Below are 21,329 nucleotides of genomic sequence, written 5' to 3'. Positions count from 1 at the left end.
CTCTGTAAGGCCATCTCTTTGTAATAGGCCATTTCTCTGTGATACACCATTAATCTGTAATAGGCCATCTCTTTGTAATAGGCCATTTCTCTGTGATACACCATTTCTCCGTACTAGTCCATTTTTCTTATGTGTTTGAAAATTTAGAATTCCATGACATGAAGTAATGAGCCATTGTTGTATAAACATTGTTGCAGTAACCATGGTAACATAGTGATGTCACTGTGTGGGTCAGTGTCATTGTTTACGTGAAAGTGGTTCAACAGTTTGAAAGCGCTGGGGCATATCTGTTGGAGACAAAATGCCATTATTCCCCAGACTCGTACATATGGCGTCACACATGTGGAAAAGAGTATAATAAATTTTTTTGCATAGTTTACTCTTACGGTAATCTGCAAAGTCAAGGTTATACATCTATACAAATCACATTACTTACATGTATTCTATTCAGGTCTGGATTATGTAGGAGGTGTACCATGTTACATTCTGATGCCTATCTGTGTACTCTTTGTCATGTTACAGTCTTCAGTGTTTCTCTTTGAACAGGTGTAGACTATGTAGGAGGTGTACCATATTACATTCTGATGCCTATCTGTGTACTCTTTGTCTTGTTACAGTCTTCAGTGTTTCTCTTTGAACAGGTGTAGACTATGTAGGAGGTGTACCATATTACATTCTGATGCCTATCTGTGTACTCTTTGTCCTTGTTACAGTCTTCAGTGTTTCTCTTTGAACAGGTGTAGACTATGTAGGAGGTGTAACATATTACATTTCTGATGGTCGTCCTGTGTACACTTTGTCTTGTTACAGTCTTCAGTGTTTCTCTTTGAACAGGTGTAGACTATGTAGGAGGTGTACCATATTACATTCTGATGCCTATCTGTGTACTCTTTGTCTTGTTACAGTCTTCAGTGTTTCTCTTTGAACAGGTGTAGACTATGTAGGAGGTGTACCATATTACATTCTGATGCCTATCTGTGTACTCTTTGTCTTGTTACAGTCTTCAGTGTTTCTCTTTGAACAGGTGTAGACTATGTAGGAGGTGTACCATATTACATTCTGATGGTCATCTGTGTACACTTTGTCTTGTTACAGTCTTCAGTGTTTCTCTTTGAACAGGTGTAGACTATGTAGGAGGTGTACCATATTACATTCTGATAGTCGTCTGTGTACACTTTGTCTTGTTACAGTCTTCAGTGTTTCTCTTTGAACAGGTGTAGACTATATAGGAGGTGGTACCATATTACATTCTGATGGACGTCCTGTGTACACTTTGTCTTGTTACAGTCATCAGTGTTTCTCTTTGAACATGTCTGGACTATGTAGGTGTACCATATTACATTCTAATGCCTGTCTGTGTACTGTTTGTCTTGTTACAGTCATCAGTGTTTCTCTTTGAACATGTCTGGACTATGTAGGTGTACCATATTACATTCTAATGCCTGTCTGTGTACTGTTTGTCTTGTTACAGTCATCAGTGTTTCTCTTTGAACATGTCTGGACTATGTAGGTGTACCATATTACATTTTAATGCCTGTTTGTGTACTCTGTGGTCTTATTATTGTCTATGCAAATCACCTTTACTTAAATGTAGGTCTACTCCAGGTCTGGACTGTGTAGGTGTTGTACTGTATTACATCCTAATGCCTGTCTGTGTCGTCTGTCTTGTTACAGTCATCAGTGTTTCTCTTTGAATAGGTCTGGACTATGTAGGAGGTGTACATATTACATCCTGATGCCTATCTGTGTACTCTCTGTCTTGTTACAGTCATCAGTGTTTCTCTTTGAACAGGTCTAGACTATGTAGGGGTGTACCATATTACATTCTAATGCCTGTTTGTGTACTCTGTCTTATTATTGCCTATGCAAATCACCTTTACTTAAATGTAGGTCTACTCCAGGTCTGGGACTGTGTAGGTGTTGTACTATATTATATTCTGATGCCTGTCTGTGTTGTCTGTCTTGTTACAGTCATCAGTGTTTCTCTTTGAAACAGGTCTGGACTATGTAGGAGGTGTACCATATTACATTCTGAAGCCTGTCCTAGAGAAATGCTCTGCTGAACAGTTGTACAGACTTGAAGGACTACAATCCAGTGAGTCTGATTTAAGCACTCCATCTTTGTACCTGTATAATTAAGATTGCCCAAATTCAGTCCTTATCATCCACAAATCTTCCTAAAAATCCACAAAAACACTAGTGTTGTTGTTGCACAACTCGTTCATTCCACCAGTCAGTAAATTCCTCCGCTTATATGACTACAATAACACTGCATTTCTTACGTTGGTAGTTTTTGGGTGTTGAGTGTTTTGAAATGACTTACATATCAGTGGAATGCATTTCAGGTATAGAGGCTGCTTAGGTAAAAAAAAAATGTTAGGTCTTCTGAAGCCATTCCGTTCTTGAGATACCAACAATACATACAAAGTTGGGAGTTCTCTGAGAACACTTTATTCGTCCCATTTTGGTGCAGCAGGGAACAAGTCACATCGGTCCTTCACAAATCAGTTTTCTGGACTTTATTTCAAAACAGTTCATGTTAAATTGAAATTTGGTACATGGCTTAACTCCATGTATGATGCCTGGCAGAGTGATCTTTTTGTTTTGCATCAGTTTTGCATATTTTTTTTTTTCACAGAATTATGGCCATATTTATCCAGTTTTTTGTACTTTGATAATTTTCCAGACTGGTTTTTTTTTTCTTTTCTTTTTCATAAATTATGGTTCACCATGCCAACTTACACATCAAGTTTGAATTCAGGGACTTTTTGTGTGTTTTTGACTTAATTATGGCCATTTTTGTTTCTCATGTGACATACATGTAGCTATCCTGGATGCTTAGACCTTTAAGGGACAACGTGTGTTTACTTCACAATATGTGTGCTTCCAAAAGGCTTGATCTGCATATATCATAGTTCCTTTAATTTTTTGGACACCTGATCTGCGTTTTTATGCCAATATACGTACGATCATAGCAGGAATACTCAATGTCTGTTAGCACATAGTTGGTCCATCTATAGACCAACATATATTCACATCTTTACACCCCCCCCCCTCCCAAAAAAAAAACTGGGATTGAAATGTAATTCTTTGTTTCCAGCACTTTTAATATCTATTCCAAAAATTAGAAGAATTAGGTACTGAGTAATTGTTCAGCATTTTTGCATGTTTGCAAGGTGTGTATTCAAGCAGAAGGCAGACTGTGTAGACTGATAAAAGTGTACTTTTTGTGAGGCCCAGAAATTGACCAATCCAACATATGTAGTTTTGTCTCCAAACATTAAATTCCAAATGTGCATAAATTACGTTTATTTATACATTTACAGTAATGACTTTTGTGTACAGGTAAATTATAAATCTGAATAACTTGGAATAACTGGGGCATAACTGAGATTGTGGTTTGTTTCTGAAAAATAGAAATAGTAAATATTCTCTTCAGAATGGTGAGTATTTGGCTATGAAGATCTGCTCAGTTTTTGTTGTCAGTGTAGAACATTCTGGGCATCATTGGGATGTTATTTGCAATGGAGTGAAACACCAATCAAATGCAAAAAGGCTGAATTATATGGATTTTTTTCTTTCAGCAATTTTTGGGTGAGACGGATGAGCTGTGGGTGATTTTGTGTAACCGGGATTTCCGGGGCGCCAAACCAGACGAGATGGAATCCTGGCGAGAACTGTATCTGGTAAGGAAACAAACCATAGGACATGGGTTCATTCTCAGCTTTGTACAGGGAATCCTTGTCATGCTCCTCACTACCTCCACTGGCTCCACTTTCATAAAACTTTGTATTAAGTCATATTTTCTGGTAAGTGTTTTTCTGAAAAGATTTTGCCTAGGTTATAATGCCATAAGGTGACATTATGTACGACGAAAGTCAACGAAAAGCTCCTTTTGTGAAAGAGTACTCTGATATGAAGGTGATCTTACATAAAGCTTATGGCAGACAACTTGCTCTGACAAGAAGCTGTCTGTCCCTGCAGTATATGCAGCGATCCCAACCTCAAACAAGACCCTCGGAGATTCGCCTGCCTGCAATGTTCTTGAAACCTTGGTGGCGCTAAATTGTCGAGAACATTTGTCGAGTCATTCAGGTAGTTGTACATGAAGTTTGTTGAAGACAGTTTAACATCCACCCATATTGGATTAGTCTACGCTTAATGATCTGAGACGTCTCTCTTGGCATGACTGCTTCAGTGGCCTAAATGTAAGATGCAGGACCCGGTTCTGGTCTTACCAAAAATGGCACTTGTTGCTGTCTCGCTTTGCGCTCAACACTGAGAGGTTAGAGCAAGGAAACGGACTAGTTTGCCCGGTGTCAGTATAATGTGACAGTGTTGCGGTGTCAGGTCTGGTGTCTTCTGCACAATACTTCAGTTGTGGCGCACTTTGTGGGCATGGACTTGCCCTGTCACAAGAAGTTTCACACACACTAAAGGGGATTCTTAAGTGAATTTTGGATTTGTTTAATAAGGGTATATGCCAAGCACTGGTCAGCCCAGTGTCAGTACATTGCGATTGAGTGAGGCTTCATGCCTGGTGTCTTTGCAAATATGTTTTAGTGAGGCTGCACAATAAACGTGTTTACAGGTTTTCTCACTCACAGGGTGTATTGAAATAGATGAGGGGAGTGAAAAAAAAAATAAGATTTCAGATTTTATTTGTTTTTGACAGAGACGCTACGATGAAAGAGAGGCGAAGCTTCAGAAATTAAAGGCTAACATTGCAGCTTCAGAAGAGGCGAGGAAGGCCCCAGGTGTGTTAGCGTAATTGTTAACCTGAAACCCCAATTTAACAGACAAGAGAGCAGTGATCAAGCGTTTTATTTATTTATTTATTTGGTTGGTGTTTTGCAATGTACTCGAGAATATTTCACTTATATGATGGTGGCCAGCATTATGGTGGCCAGGAAACAGGGAAGAGTCAAACAAGGGTTTGTTATAGTTGCACGTTTAAGGAGTCATGCTATTTCTTAATAGGCAGTTCAGGATGTGTCCTAATGTTTGAAAGAGGCCTCTATGGTCAAATTGTTGGTGTTCTAGCGCAGTGCAATGACTCAGGCTCCTCTCATTAATGCACTCAAACTTACACCACTTGAGATGTATGGAAGAAGCCCTGACAGCAACCTGCAGATGGTTTGTTTGTTTTTGTTTGTTTCCTGTGGGCTCTGCACAGTTTCTTTCCCACTGTAATTCTGGCTGAAGTATTTCTGTGTACCGTGTAAAACCAGTCAAATAAATTAATAAATAAATAAATCAACTCTTATTTTCAGTGCGTCTCACCAAGCTCGCATATGTGGACACTGTTGCCAAACCGCCGCGAGATGTGAGACGAAAACAGATGAAGTATGGGACGGCTACAGTGGACATGAGCCCCTCAGGGTCCAAACCTAACCCAGCTGGCTACCAGAGATCGAGTCTCAAGAGTCGCCTCGCCATGGACACAGCTCCTGTAGCTCCACGCAGAGGTGAGTCAGTCTTAGTCAATACTGTCTTACGTCTTGTTCTAGTCTTTAAATCGCGGCATACACAAGAGCTTAAAATGTCATCCAACTCATGTCGCACACACGAACAGTTATGACTCGATGAAGTCGTCAAGTTGAGTTGAGTTGGGCGCCAGGCTCTTGTGTATACCAAGCATAACTGGCAGTGTCCTTAGAGGTTGTGTCCGAGACTCAAAGTGAGGCAATTCTGTCTCGATATCATGTAAAACTGTGTATTCTTTTACTTTCTCTTTTCAGTGATGAAGGCACCAGCCCCAATGATGCAGGAAAACAATGAAAATGATCAAAAAGCTACAAAGGCGTTAGAATTCACCTGTCATCAGCAAGGTAGATTCATTTGTCTGTCTGTCGGCCAGGAGCAAAAGGCCATTTTAGCAATATAACATTTCAGAGATATTTTCATAATAAATGTGAAAAAGTCAAGGAAAGTGCTGTCATAGCCATGAGTAGTTCTCATTGTGACGGCGGGTATTGAGTGGAAGGAAAGCTTCCGCGTTGCAAGAAAAAGACTCATTGAAGTAAAAGTGTACTCCAGTTTGATACACAGCTTAACGATGTAATACGCCTTTTTTAAAGTTTGTTTTAATTATTTTTTTCCGTATCAGTAAATCTGTGTGATTTCTCTGTGATTACAATCTTAAGTGTGGGAATATACCTGTTATGGAAAAAAAAATTTATGTTCATTTTTATGTGAATATAAAAACGCAGAAGTGAAAACATGCGCTGCTGTATAACAGAATTCATTTCGCTTAACGTTAAATGTAAACTTAATTTTGAGATCAAAAGTTTATAAAGCTAATACACAAGATCTTTCTCTTTGTTTTAAGTTATGAACAGACGAAAGCGTTTGAATATTCATTTGTGAGGTGACAAGATTTACAGATGAACAAAGAAATATTTAAATAGTACGACTTTTAGTTTCTGTTGTATGAGAGCATATGATTCGTGTGTTTTGGAATGTGATTTATTCTGTGGTTCGTATTTGTATATATATTTGTACTTCTGTTGTGCATGTTCAGGTGTCATACTGCTCATGAGAAAATACATAAGCATACCTTCGTGTGATGTGTTTATTTGCTTCACACATTTTACGCTACACTGTATTCCAGATTTTACATTTTTCACTTATACGATGGCGGCCAGCATTATGGTGGGAAGAAACTGGGCAGAGCCCCAGGGGATACATACGACCATCCACAGGTTGCTGACAGACCTTCTCACGTACAGCCACCTTCACGTTATCCTATAACAGACCGAGAATGGGTTGTGCTCAGGTCCTTATTAACACATCCAGTTGGCCTCCATGGCCGAGGTTCTTAACGCGCCAGCGCGGCGCAATGACAGAGCCTCTTAACAATGTTGTCACTGTGAGTTCAAGTCCAGCTCATGCTGACCTTCCTCTCTGGCCATACATGGAAAGGTCTGTCAGCAACTTGTGGATGGTCAGGGGTTTCCCCCGGGATCTACCTGGTCTCCTCGCACCATAATGCTGGCTGCCGTCTTATAAGTGAAATATTCTTGAGTGCAACGAAAGAACAGCAGTCAAGTAAATAAATAAATAAACAAACACATTTGCCCTTCAGCTGATGGGACTCAGTAGGTGTTGGTTCCTTTTAAGATTCCGTTCCTCTGAGCTTTGGTGCGTGTTAATGCTTGATGGGTTGGTATAACCATTTGGCCAGCCTTACACGAAGTCTACCAGTATGTCATGACAGGAAAGTGTGTAAGTGGCCTTGAGCTCCCTTTATTTATTTATTTAATTGGTGTTTTAACCGCCGTACTCAAGAATATTTCACTTATACGATGGCGACCATTATGGTGGGAGGAAACCGAGATGAGCCCCGGGGGGAAACCCACGACCATCCACAGGTTGCTGCAGCTCCCTTTAGCTAGGCATTATTGTGGAAAGTGAAACCTTTTACACCTGTATGTATATTTATTTGGTGAAAGGTTTTTAGAAACCTTGAAAGTCCTCGAAAAAAGAATTTTTGCGAAGATCTTGTTTTTTTTCAAAAAGCTGAATACATGGCATTATGTACAAAATGGAACAATGAAAATATGACCAAAATAGTATTTATCATGAACTCCCACTATAAAGCTTTGTACACTAACAGGGGTCCTTGAAAGTCCTGAAAAATCTTGTTCTTGTAAAACAGGTCATTTTTCGCGGATGGGCGAGAATGCAGCGGGTCCATGTGCGTCCATTTAGTTACCACGTAGTTGCATGTTTATACTTCTGTTTTCTGTGTAGTTCATCCAGAAAGTGAGTGCAAATTATACTGTACTATAACGGTTATCTTCAGTGATCTTTTCCAAGTCTTAGAAATTGTTGCATGTGAAAAATTGGAAATACATAGTTTTACGTGTATTCTAAAACTCTCTTTACATCGTTGATGTCGTTTCTCATTTTAAGCTTCACCACTTTGTTTTTCTTCTGATAATCCAATTTGCATTTGTTATAATGACTACATAATCAAACAACTCTATGTTGCATAAATTTGTTACGATTTGATTTGGAATCTTTTCCTTTCAGCCGATTTTTTCTTGCGCGATATTTTAATCCAATTTTTGGACGATATAGTGTGATGCTGGCTAACCAACTTTATTACGGAAGTGCTTTCATTTGGGTTTATTGTATTTCTTTCTTATTAGTCTGATAGATCCTGTGATGTGAATCAAATGTTGGTGATCAGTTATGACATGCTGGGAAACGTGTTACATGTATAATATCTGTATGATCCAACTGAATGTCTTGTAATAAATTTATCTTTGGAAATTTTATCCTTTCTTTTTATTTCTGTGCAACTGTCCAATATTTTTACTTGGCAGGCTTATGAATGTACATGTACTGAGGAATTTGATACTAATGCTGATGGCAAATGGCCTGAAATTTGATCCGCAACAATTCAGTTTTAGTGTTATATGTAAGTCCTGAAATAATACTTTAGTTTTTTACATTTTTCCAGTAGGTTAACATTTTAACTTCCAAAGATCGGACCAAGTAAGGTCTGCAAGCAACCTTGGATTGTCGGGGGTTTTCCCCCGGGCTCCCCAAATCTCTTGGTACTACCTCTCTTGGTGCTCAGTGGGAATGGACCGAGCACCAAGTCTCTGGCATGGCATTCCAGTGAGGCAGCATTATAAACGTGTATGCACTGGGTGCTGCCTGCTACAAGGAGACACCTTCGTGACGTGACTAAAATAGCCAAATAAACTTAACCCGTGCAAATCATAGATGGTAAACTTCCTCCATCCACAACTGGCCTTATAAGTGGAATTATACTGGATGTGACTGAGCACTTTCTTTGAAACATTGAAGCCTAATGTTTTAAGTCCTGTGGAAAGACCCAGGGTTTTGTGACACCAGTGAAAAGGGACAGTTGAGGTTAGACAGTAAACACTTTGCATAAGCCAAAAACTTTTGCGATTATTGAATTTTCCATGGTGGAAGAGGTGTGCCTCCATTACCACGATTACTAGTCTTAACTTACACGGTAGCAGCATGTCGGGGGTCTCCTTGGCTCAGTTGGTTAGTGCGCTAGCACAGTGTAATGACCCAGCCGTCTCTCATCAATGCGGTCGCTGTGAGTTCAAAGTCCAGCTCATGCTGACTTCCTCTCAGGGCGTAAGTGGGAAGGTCTGTCAGCAACCTGTGGATGGTTGTGGGTTCCCCCCCCGGTCCCTGCCCGGTTTCCTCCCACCATAATGCTGTCTGCCTTTGTATAAGTGAAATATTCTTGAGTATGGCGTAAAACACCAATCAAATAAATAAATAAATAAATAAAGCAGCAGCATGTCTACAACTGAACATAAAATAGAAAAAATCTGCAGGGAAGCTGACGTCAATGTTTGTTTCCAGGAATTGAGGATTAAACAGCCATTGGTGCTCAAAACTGATTCCCACATATAAGCGATGGCACATAGGTCAGGTTCGTAATATCCTTGAGTATGGACAATCGGGTTTGTAGGTCAAATTCCTGGAGAAAAACCACCCGCCTGCACAAAGTAACCCTGCAAACCTCGGGAGTCAAATACCTCTGAGGATTCCTCAAATACCCCACATGATCTATAATTTCACCCACAAAAGTGCATTTCGGGGGGGGGGGGGGGGGGGGGGGGGGGGGGGGGGGGGCAGATACATGTAAAATGTCGCAAAATATTATTTTTGGTGTTGAAAACTTATAATTTTCTCGTAGAATATCATCCTATGTAAAATCAAGCAAACCTCAAAACACCTTCTAAACTCAATAGAACTGAAAATCAGGAAAAACTGACAAGTTCATCATGGACAAAATTTATAGTCATTTAGGGCACATGTCCTGATGAGGTTAATGTAATACATGAGTAGTGTAACTCCGAAAAAAAGACTTCGCTGTAACTCAAAAAATTTCAGCATTTTTATACCAGCCCTCATCAGGAGAGTGTACAAAATGGAACAGCCAATGACCATTGTGCAGTGACATGGGTTGTTATATCGTATTGTACCATAAAATAACGCAGATTTTAATGGGGTAAACTTTGTGCAATCTGAAAAGATTATGCTGTAAAAGACACTCCAAGCATTCAGTACAAATCTTCACACCAAATGTTGTTGTTCGTCAGTTCCTCTCTCTCTAGGTGAGGTAATTTTAGAGTAATTGTTCTACAGTTTTTCATAAAGAGATAATGTTTTAGTGTTAACTCTTATCTTAGTAAATAAGCAGATTAAGTAGAAATTACATAAGTAAGTTGTCAAAGTGCTTTATACAGTTACAGAATACACGAGTAGTGTAACTCCGAAAAAAAGACTTCAGTGTGACACAATATTTCGTTTCTTTTGTTTTAGCCCTCATCAGGAGAGTGTTCAAAATGAAACAGGCAATGACATATATACATTGTGCAGTGATATGGGTTGTTATAGTAATTAAACAAACAAAACCCATAAACAGTTAGTTTAAGGGCTTGTAAACAGAAATTACAGAGAATAAACTAATCATAAACTATAGGTTAGATAACCTACTGACTAATAAACAAAGGACGAGTAAAATATGACTATTGTTATGAATGGTTGTGACAAGAGAAAAAGTCCGAGGAGTGGGGGGGAGGAGGTGGGTTGGAAGGGGAGGTGAGAAGGTGTAGTGAGTGAGTGAGTGATTGGGGTTTAACGTCGTGCCCTGCCCAAAACATTATACTGATACTGGTCAACCAGTCGTTGCACTATCCCCTCCATGCTGAACCCCAAGCGAGGAAGTTACAACTTCCTCTTTTAAAGTCTTACGTGTGACTCGACCCAGGATTGATACTGGATCTATCTCTCCTAGATCTACCGCTCCTGAAGCGGGCGCTCTACCAACTGCGCTATTCGGGCCAATGGGAGGAGGTGGAGGGGAAGGGAAATGCTCTCCTGATGATGGCTACATAAAATGCCGAAAAACTGAGTCACAATGAAGTCTTTTTTAGGAGTTACACTACTGATGTATTAAGTCACATGTAGTTTGCACTTTTTCTATGGCTTATGTCTGGCATTTTACAGAAAAAATCAAAAACATTATTTCATAATCAACCAATGAATCAATAAACCTGACGTCATAGCATTCAAAAGAGAAATGTAACAATTTATAAAGCAACAACGTACATGTATTACAAAATAATTTACACTTTAAATTTAATTAAGTTATTTAAACAATTTAAGCCCTTTGAAATGGGACTGAATGTCCTCCTTCTTGTAGGGCATGACAGCCAGGCACGTGGGAATTCCCTCTGGCTGCTCTATCCACAATTTGTGGGCGACTTTTGCTTCTGTCAAAGACTCTGCTAGCTTCCTAAGGTCACTCTCACCATCTGCCTGAAACAAAAAGCATGTTAAGCATTTGTCCTTGTTTTGCATCTTTCTTTCTTTAGTTTACAGTTTTCTTTTAACGATTACCTTTTTATCGCGATATCTTTTCACAAACTATTTCACACACAAGTGAGTTAACCTAATGAGGCACATTACCCTGAATGTTCATTAAGACTCGCATAATTCGCATATTAATTACACCTATTTATTTCATTGGTGTTTCATGCCTTCCTCAAGAGTATTTCACTTATACATCAGCGGCCAGCATTATGGTGGGAGGAAACCCGGAAGAGCTTGAGGGGGAACCCACGACCATCCGCAGGTTGCTGTCAGACCTTCCCAGGTACGGCCAAAGAGGAAGCCAGGCATGAGCTGGACTTGAACTCACAGCGACCGCATTGGTGAGAGACTGCTAGGTCATTACACTGCGCTAGCACGCTAACCAACTGAGCTACGGAGGCCCCCAATTAATCAGAAATGCCACAGATATAACTATCTAAATCATGTAAGTTCCTAATAATGTCATTGTGACAATAATTAATTTATTTATCTGATTGGAGTTTTACGCCGTACTCAAGAATACTTCACTTGTACAACGGAAAGAAGGCAGGTTCAAAAATTAAAATTGATCAAACCAAATTTTTCATACACCAATTTAAGTCAACATCCTTGAGAACATGTATGTCTTTAAACACCAATAACCAAACAAATATACACAAATCACTTTAATAATTTCTCACCTCTAGGACCACCTTGTGCATCTCGTCAATTTTGGACAGGTATTGTTGTGTGTTCGGATCTCTGTAGTTCTCATGTATAACAGCAGTACAAGCATGACACGCTTGCGTGACCACCGCTCCGAACGGCCACTTAAGTGTTTTCAGTACGTCTTTCCGTAAAACCACATATTGCACAAAGTAGGACATCTTTCTCAGAAACCAAAAACCTTCTATGAAGTACTGAACTCGTCAGCGTTGCAGTGCTAGGAATGTTGAACTTTGTCTTATTTCATGAAGTGCACAGGTAATCTCAAGATAAAAGTGAAAGCCTTCCACACAGCACGTCTACAATACATCCAAGCTGCAGTTGAAGTAAGAAACTACTTATGGATTGTTTTTGAGTTCAACCAGGTAAGGTTACTCTGCAAAGAGAGGATCATGCAGACACAGCTATTGAATGCTTATAGGCGAGTTATTTTCTGATTGTGCCGCATCTATTTCAGATATATTTATTTATTTATTTTATTGGATTGGTGTTTTACGCCGTACTCAAGAATATTTCACTTATGTGACCGCGGCCAGCATTATGGTGGGAGGAAACCGAGCAGAGCCCGGGGGAAACCCACGAACATCCGCAGGCTCCTCGCAGACCTTCCCACGTACGGCCGGAGAAGAAGCCAGCATGAGCTGGACTTGAACTCACAGCGACTGCATTGGTGAGAGGCTCCTGGGTCATTGCACTGCGCTAGCGCGCTAACCAAATGAACCATGGAGGCCCTTATTTCAGATATAGGATCATCCGAGAGTAAAGTCATTTCATATCATGTAGATTAATCCAACAACAACATTTCAACTTTTTCAAATCAAATTTCTACATCATCTCACAGTGTAATATGAAATCATACAATTATGACCCAGTTGTTAAGCTTTCTTTAGTAAAGACTTATCATGTGACAATATGTTGAACACTGGTTGTACATTTTAATGTTACAAACTTCCAAGCTGGACAAAACTAATGGGTCATAATTATGCTTTAATAAATTTCACCTATACATGTAGCACAATGTAAGAGATAATTCAGGCGGACACAATGTTGATATGCCTCGCTCTGATGATGTGTCTTGATAGATCGGACCACATGCACAGAATTACTGTCATCTTAAAAAGTGGAATCAGTATTTCAGTGTTCTCACAAGTTCACACAGATTTAGGCAGGATAAGGCGTGGGCTCTCATAAACTAATACGGCTAAAGGACAAGATTTTAAGGTAGCTGCTAACAGTGCCATTGAGCCAACAAACCCGATTATGCGAGATGTTTTTTCAATCTAGCAACTATCATCAAATCATGCCTTGCCTAAAACTGTGGAACTGGCAAAACACCTGAAATAATGATTGGGGTTTATTCATGCCATTTATCACAATATACGCTAGTCCTGAAAGACTCCAATTCCTTTTCTTATCCTGGTCTAGCACCACTGAAGTGTCAACGTTTACAATGTTAATTTCGTACTCAACAAAGGTCTAGCATATGTCTCTACTCGGTTTAGAATAGATTTATTATAGCCATGAAGCCTTCCAAGGTATACACTCCTCGGCGACTGCAGCCATTTTGAGCAGCTAGGCGCATGTTCTGCTTCATAGTAGAGTAGTGGAGTAGTGGGTTAGGAACATATACCGTAGAAGCCTTCATGGATAAAATAAATCTACTCTAAACCGAGTAGGGAGGTATGGGGGTGATGCGGTGGACTCGGAAAGCAGGTCATTAGGTTGGTGTCTTTTATTTGCACGAGACATGTTCGATAACGAAGAGAATTGGTCTGGACCTTCGTTGAGTACGAAACTAAAGCTGTAAGTGATGAGACTCCAACGACGCTAGGTCAATGTAAGAAAAGGAGCTGGAGTCTTTCGGGGCAAACTGTAGCCTAGGGTGCCTAGGGCAACGTTTGAAATGTGTATCAAACCATGGCGAATGGGACTAGACTAAGATCTCGAGATGTAAGAAAATCGCGACATTGGCTAAAAATAAGTTGTTTGCAAAAAACGTGGGCCCGTTAGTGGGATTTTTGAACTTCGCAAGTAGTTTATATCACCGCTATAAAAAGAAACTCACTTGCTGTAAATATTTACGTTCATTGACACGTGGGCGCCGCCATGTTTACATCCTCCGAACAAATCATTTTCTTGCAAGGCGATTGGACGAAAAATATTCTGCAGACCAATTAAGAGAGGAGCACTGGAATCGATGACGTAGTTCTCATGAGCACAAACACCAGGTAAGCATCATGCATTCTGGTCACAGATGTATGTAAAACATTCGCATGTTACTCGGAACGTTGGGATATTTCATTATTCCACCTACTTATTTTACTCGCAGCAGTCTTTGTTAGTAGTTTGTGTAAGCTGACATTTTTATGCAGAGCTGTTAAAGAAAACGCCAAAGGTCAACGCTGTGGCGATCAGTGTACGACTTCCTTTCGCGTTTCTTCGCACTCACATCAGTCATATCAGGGACATCGCTGATGCATTCAAATTGTAGACCTACATAATCCATAGCAGATATTTACCTACTTTGTTCTACTTTGTGACATTTGACAAGATATTGGAGACCAGTCGGATTTCGTTCTGCAGACTCCCTTTGGATCAGCTGTCCATGCAAATATTTATTCAGTCCTTGTTACTAAACAGTTGGAGTAGAACCAGTTTTGTAATGTACTGCATGCAATAATGTTGTGAGATCTTTAAATTGTGTACAGAAAGTAACATGTTCTGGTCGCAATCAAAGTCATGTGTATATTAAACATTTGGTGCATGCATGGATCATTTAATTTATGGTTTATTTTAAACACACCTGTACATACACATTTAAATGTGCATTGAATGTAAATTTATCGTCTAGGCTAAAGTGAGGAACTGTCAAATCTATAAGATGTAACATCAAACTTATAATTGTAAACACCTGGAAGATTCTAGTTTCAAATGACTAGACTGTCATCGTTTGTTGACCATTTTGTAGAAGTTGATAAGCACAACTTTGAAAGTTTTGTATTATTAACCTGTGTTATGTATTTGTATTTACTGCTGGCCTGTTTGTTCTCATTGCTGGTGTACAGGTTGTAATTTCTGACACTCATTTTAGCTGTAATTGAATGTCAATTGAATGGGTTGTTCAACAGTGGTAGTGGTGCTTTCTAGTATTCTGTAAATTCTGTGGTGAGGGGCATACATGTAGAGTGGTTCCTGGTTGCAGCTGCAGTCAAAAGCCGTTGTCTCACAGGTAAATATCACAAGTAGGATAATGCTGTACAGTTATTTATTTATGTGTATTTTTTCATTTGATTGGTGGTTTTACACCACTCTCAAGAACCTTTCATTATGCGATTACAACCGGCATTAGGGTGGCAGGAAACAGGTAAGAACCCAGGTGGAACTCACATGTTGCTGGTAGATGTAAGACAGGACAGAAAACCAGCCTGGGTTGGGCTTAAACTTGAATTAGTGAGGGGCTTCTTAGTCATAGTTATGTACTAGCATACTATTTGCTTGGCCACGGAGGGCGTGGAGCATGCTGCATGAAATGTGGTATACATGTGATAGCTTTAGTAGGTTCTTCTGCTGGGAATATGTGTAAATATACCTGTAGAGATCAGTGAGTGGGGTCATATTCTCCCGTGACTGCACAACTCCTGACTGTATTGAGACATTAAGGCCACCCTTCAGAAATTCTTTCTTGGGGGTAACCCAACCGTATCAGGAAATACTGTATAGAGTATTTTGGAAGGGTAATATTTTTTTTTATCCAAGTGAATGAAAGAGATAGAGATTGTAAAGCAATTAACACTGAAAGAAACTTTAAGAGAAATAAACGTCATATCAAATTCAATTATGGCCTCTTTAATTGGTCTAAATTGTGTAATTGAATTTTGGGAGGAAGCTTTTGATGTTGGTGTTATAACCAGTTGTGTAGGTTTCACACAAGACATAATTTTGGGGAAGCTTTTGATTCCGTGAGGTGACGCCAATGTGGACCAGGAAGAAGAGCCCTTGTTACACAGAAATGGGTTTCAGTGAAATGCTTACGCATTTATAAGGGTCCCAGACTAGCACAGGCTGGCTTCCTCTCTGGTTGTGCATGGGAAGGTCTTCCAGCAACCTGCGGATGACCTCAGCCCAGTTTTCCTCTTGGCATGCCCACCATAATGCTGTGTAGTGTAGACACCGATCAGATAAATAAACAATAGATGTATACTATAAAATCGATACGAGATTCGTAGTGCATACATAGTGTGTATATGTATGTTTTAATAACATTTACCTGCATTCTTCTGTACACGATAAACTTAAAATAAAAAGGTTTGGTACAAAATTGCTGAACTAAATCAAAAAAATTCATTTCTGCTGCAGAGTCCTCCGTGGTTTAGTTGGTCAGCGCGCTAGCGCGGCCTAATGACCCAGGAGCCTCTCACCAATGCGGTCGCTGTGAGTTCAAGTCCAGCTCATGCTGGCTTCGTCTCCGGCCGTAAGTGGGAAGGTCTGCCAGCAACCTGTTCAGGGATGTTCGTGGGTTTCCCCCTGGGCTCTGCTTGTTTCCACCACCATAAAGCTGGCTGCCGTTGTATAAATGAAATACTCTTGAGTACAGCGTAAAAGACCAATCAAATAAACAAGTAATAAATCATCGTACATTTTGCACATATACATGTAAAATCTGCTTCATTAGCTTTTATTTAACACTCCATTTACATTTTCCTGTCATTATCACCATCACATCATTTCATATCAGGCCATATGTGTATAATATGTGGTACAAAACATGTGCTGTTTGCCTCAGGCTAGAATTTCAATGACAAGATTAATTGTCTGAGTTCTCAAGTTTTTCATTGATCCATTTAATATTACTTAGGGGATATATGAGTATGGTTAGATGAACAACTGTGCATGGTGCAGCCTTGGGTCTTCATCATCCGGCCTATATAAACTACTGACTGGCTCTAGGATCAGTGTTTAGACAGACATGTACTTAACTTACACAGCTGTTGCCTCTCAGAGGTCAGCTGAGTGAATAGACATCTGGGTCTATACCATGTAACAGAATATAAAATCTATTGAGAAAACAGCGTAACAACAGTTTACCCTTCTTCTGTTTCAGGTGTGGAAACATTTCATCCTACAGCCAGAAGAAAAAATACTAATAATGTTCTAAGGATGTGTTAAAAACAGGTACATTTACCAGTACGCGTAGTCGCACAATGTGGATGTTACCTGTGGGGGAGGATGGAACTTAATTGCATTTACCTGTCTGCGTGTATACATTGTGTTATAACAGCAGAGGAACTGTGAGGTTTACTGGAAGCATAGGGGCTTCATCTTGTGTAGCTTTGATCATGGTTGACGAGCGCTGTATTTTGTGGGTGTTTGGGGACCATGGGATTAAGTCATCATGACAAGGACAGGTGTGGTCAGCAAGCTGCCCGCACAACCGATCTTACAAACAGAAATATGTGTGGTAACAGAGATTGCAAGAACCATGGATCTGCACACATTTTATCTGGATGCCCATGGCATCACCCCACATGTGTTAGGAAGCTTTGTTGTTCGGACGTCTTGATGAACGTAGTCCCTCAGGGCTTGTGGTGGCCCCAAGTGGGCACTTTACGAAAAGACCCAGTTGTTTGGTCCCTAACATCACTGTTGTATCATTCTGTGCAACGGACGAGGTCCTTATGGAAGATGCTGGCTGCCATTGTCACCATATATTTATGTATTCCAGGTAAGTCACTCAGTCTCAGGCCATCATCAAAAATATTTTCGTTGGCCATTCGTTGGCCATTAATTATTAATAAATGGACCTACTCTAAAGTTGTTTTTTTTTTTTTCTGAGCTTTGATGAAAGTTATTTTTTTTGTTCGTCTCTCATTAGCCAGAATTCAAAAAAATTCTCACTGCATTGCTCGATCTATTTTCGTGATAAGTTTGGCTTACCCTAACAAACATCTTTTTCCGGATGGCCTTTTCGAAGTATAACTTCCATGAAAAGTATTAAAACTGTTCATGTATGCATGTAGACATGGTAGATGATCATCATATGTAGAAGATAATTAGAGTCAGAATGCCCTCTAGCCAGAACGCCCTCTAGCCAGAACACCCTCTAGCCAGAACATCCTATAGCCAGAACATCCTATAGCCAGAACGCCCTCTATACTGTATATAATGCATATATATTTAAGCTAGCGGCATGGGCTTTGATGTATGTCTGTGATCAAATCGTATTCTATGTATATATGGCCTATAAAAGTTGTTAAATGTTGCCATTGTAAAATACACATTTTATATTATTTCTGGACTTTAAACTTTGTAAATTACTTACATGTAAATATGATTGTTGTTGTATAGAGAAATGAACACGGTGATCTGTTGTGGACGTGATATTTCTGACAAAGATTACGCAGTTAGGCCTACTGATATTTGTGATGTACTTCCAAAAATATCTAGGCTTACAGGGATGCTCGCTGACTTACCAGTGCTGTTGTTGTAAACCATCAACTACTCACATGTGGGACCCCTGACATTTAGGCAGAGGGTGTTTAGATAGAGGGCATCCTTGCTAGAGGGCGTTTTGACCTCACCCCCTAGAAGAAATCATATTATTGCCCTTGTTACTGAAGTGGATTGATTTTAGTTTGTATTACATATATTACACATGTATATGCATTTGTACACTTTAGCCAAACTGTCCAAGAGTCCTGTCGCAGTTTCATGTTATTGCATTCTTGTTTTGACAGCTGCCATTACCAGGTCACTGTATACACTGTATACAACATCCAAGGCTGAGAATCAATGCCCTTAAAGTGTGCACATGTATTTAATGTCACAGACAAAATTTCCTTTCTGATGTATAATATACTGTAGTGAGGCAAGTTAACATAGTTATACATCCTCTAAATATGTCTAAATCTAGCTGTCCATGTACCTTGATTCTTCAACATGAAATTGTCAAGTACGATGTTAAACTCCAAGCATGCATTCACTCAGTCTTCAACATGAAATTGTTAAGTACAATGTTAAACCCCAAGCATGCATTCATTCAGTTTTCAACATGAAATTGTTAAGTACGATGTTAAATCCCAAGTATACATTCATTCAGTCTTCAACATGAAATTGTTAAGTACGATGTTAAACCCCAAGCATGCATTTATTCAGTTTTCAACATGAAATTAAGTACGATGTTAAACCCCAAGCATGCATTCATTCAGTTTTCAACATGACATTGTTAAGTACAATGTTAAACCCCATGCATGCATTCATTCAGTCTTCAACATGAAATTGTTAAGTACGATGTTAAACCCCAAGCATGCATTCATTCAGTCTTCAACATGAAATTGTTAAGTACGATGTTAAACCCCAAGCATGCATTCATTCAGTCTTCAACATGAAATTGTTAAGTACGATGTTAAACCCCAAGCATTCATTCACTCAGTCTTAAACATGAAATTGGTAAGTAAAACAGTTAAAGTTAAATTGTTAACCTTTTGAATTTGATTTTGGAGACAAAACTACATCAGTAGATCTGGCCAATTTCATGTCACAAAAATGATGATTTTATCAGTCTCTTCAGATTAATGTTTTCAGAATATACATGATCAAACATCTTTCAAACATGCAGAACAGTTTAATAATAACAGTAATACAGTAATTTGTGTGTGTTCTCACAGCGTTCCCTTCCACGCTCAGCACATTTTAACATAAGACTGCTTCACATGTGGCTATGTAAAGGTCAAACACTTTACTTGGAATGCTAATTAGCACATATATTTGCACGTAGTTTTATGGTTGACAACTTGACATTTAACTTGCCTTCCCCATAACCACATTATTCTAACACACTGGGATCAATATTTGCTTGAAATATGCATATTTCATGTGTTGACCATATATATCACTAAGTCAGTTAACAAGCTACATGTAGGCGGTACATAATGTAATACAAAGAGGGTAGACAGAAGCATGTTAAGCTGTTCTCATGTTGATGAGTGGCACAACAGTGTTGTGCCAACCAGATTTAAACAGTTAGGATAGCATGCCTTCCGTACTGCCGTTAATTTTGTCTCTCTTGAGACTTCAAACACCATTATTCAGTTGCAGGTGGTTTTTGGCATGGTGGAACTGAGTGCGTTTATACGCCAGTCGTCTCGTGTCATTGTCATTGTATGTAGATGTAAATGTAGATGTATGGGAGAAAAGACCATCTTGATTGTGCTATGTTATTAAACACAAATCAGGTAAAGGCGTTGTGATGTAAACCAGATGATACATGTACAGTATTTAGAGTGCCCAGTGTAATGTACCTGTATTCGTGTAGAAATCATGGATACATAAATTGTTTTGTTCACCTACATGTATATATACACTTGTACTTGATACAGTCACAGGATTTGCCAACTTCTCAGTGAAATTTATTAGTGTCAGTGGAGATGTAAAATCCTAACAGCATTCCTGGACAACCAGAGATGATGTCAGCTCTTGCCAAAAGCTGTGCAATTATTATAAATTAGCCGTTTGTGGTGTCTAAATTATTAGGTATAAGTTCTGTTATAACTATACACTATATTTAGTACTTAAATTGACTTTTGCATTGAAGAAATTCGTGTATTGTACATGAAGGCTATGGTTTTGCATTTACCGAATAATTGCGGAAACATTAAGAACTGGATTTGTGTATGATCATGATTATGTGTGAATTAGTAACCATGCCGGGAACGAGACCGTTTGTGAATATTTTTTTTTATTCAGAGAGAACAAGCAATGTCGGTGTCAAATAACGCGACATTTGTTATAAGTTCGATGGGTTTGAATGTGAATGTTAGTGTAAGTCGTAAAACCCTACGCGAATGATGGTGGGATCTTACGCCCATCTTACGCCCATGCTGCGAGAATAGTACACCCATCTTGGCTGTATGATTGGCGTATGATGTGAACATCTTCCTGTGATATAACACCCTTCCTACGCCAACGTTCCTACCCACATCTGTTCCAGATACATGTTGTACATGTATACCGTTAGTTCTGTACTTGTGTGATGGGGCACATGTTGTAAAAGTATCATTTTGTACATCCTGTGACTAAAAAAACTACGTACAAGTATTACCAATAATTGTTTAGATGATTTAGAGCAGAACTGTAGGCCAGTTGAAGCTTGAGAATTGATAAGTATCGTCAAATTGCAGGTGATGAATTCTTTAACAGGTAATCTGTTTGACCGTACAAAATAGTGTTTCACATATGTCCAAACA

General features: G+C 39.3%; 2 protein-coding genes across 2 annotated transcripts in view; both read left to right on the top strand.

Annotated features, from left to right (window-relative positions):
- Positions 1 to 6,512, top strand: part of LOC135463921 (elongin-A-like) — an 11,163-nt gene extending 4,651 nt beyond the window's left edge. Inside the window, exons 3-6 of the mRNA XM_064741386.1 lie at positions 3,585 to 3,686; positions 4,676 to 4,757; positions 5,274 to 5,468; positions 5,742 to 6,512. Coding sequence (XP_064597456.1) covers positions 3,585 to 3,686; positions 4,676 to 4,757; positions 5,274 to 5,468; positions 5,742 to 5,887 — 525 coding nt within the window. The 3' untranslated portion in view covers positions 5,888 to 6,512. The remainder of the gene's footprint in view (positions 1 to 3,584; positions 3,687 to 4,675; positions 4,758 to 5,273; positions 5,469 to 5,741) is intronic.
- Positions 6,513 to 15,238: 8,726 nt separating this feature from the next.
- LOC135463920 (dyslexia-associated protein KIAA0319-like protein) overlaps positions 15,239 to 21,329 on the top strand; it is a 54,947-nt gene continuing 48,856 nt past the window's right edge. The window contains exons 1-2 of the mRNA XM_064741385.1: positions 15,239 to 15,316; positions 17,189 to 17,809. Of these exons, the coding sequence (XP_064597455.1) occupies positions 17,464 to 17,809 (346 nt within the window). The 5' untranslated portion in view covers positions 15,239 to 15,316; positions 17,189 to 17,463. The remainder of the gene's footprint in view (positions 15,317 to 17,188; positions 17,810 to 21,329) is intronic.

Source organism: Liolophura sinensis, chromosome 3, assembly GCF_032854445.1.
Source record: "Liolophura sinensis isolate JHLJ2023 chromosome 3, CUHK_Ljap_v2, whole genome shotgun sequence".
In the NCBI taxonomy this organism is placed as follows: domain Eukaryota; kingdom Metazoa; phylum Mollusca; class Polyplacophora; order Chitonida; family Chitonidae; genus Liolophura; species Liolophura sinensis.
Note: the sequence above shows the minus strand (reverse complement) of the source record. Positions and strands in the feature narration are given on the sequence as shown.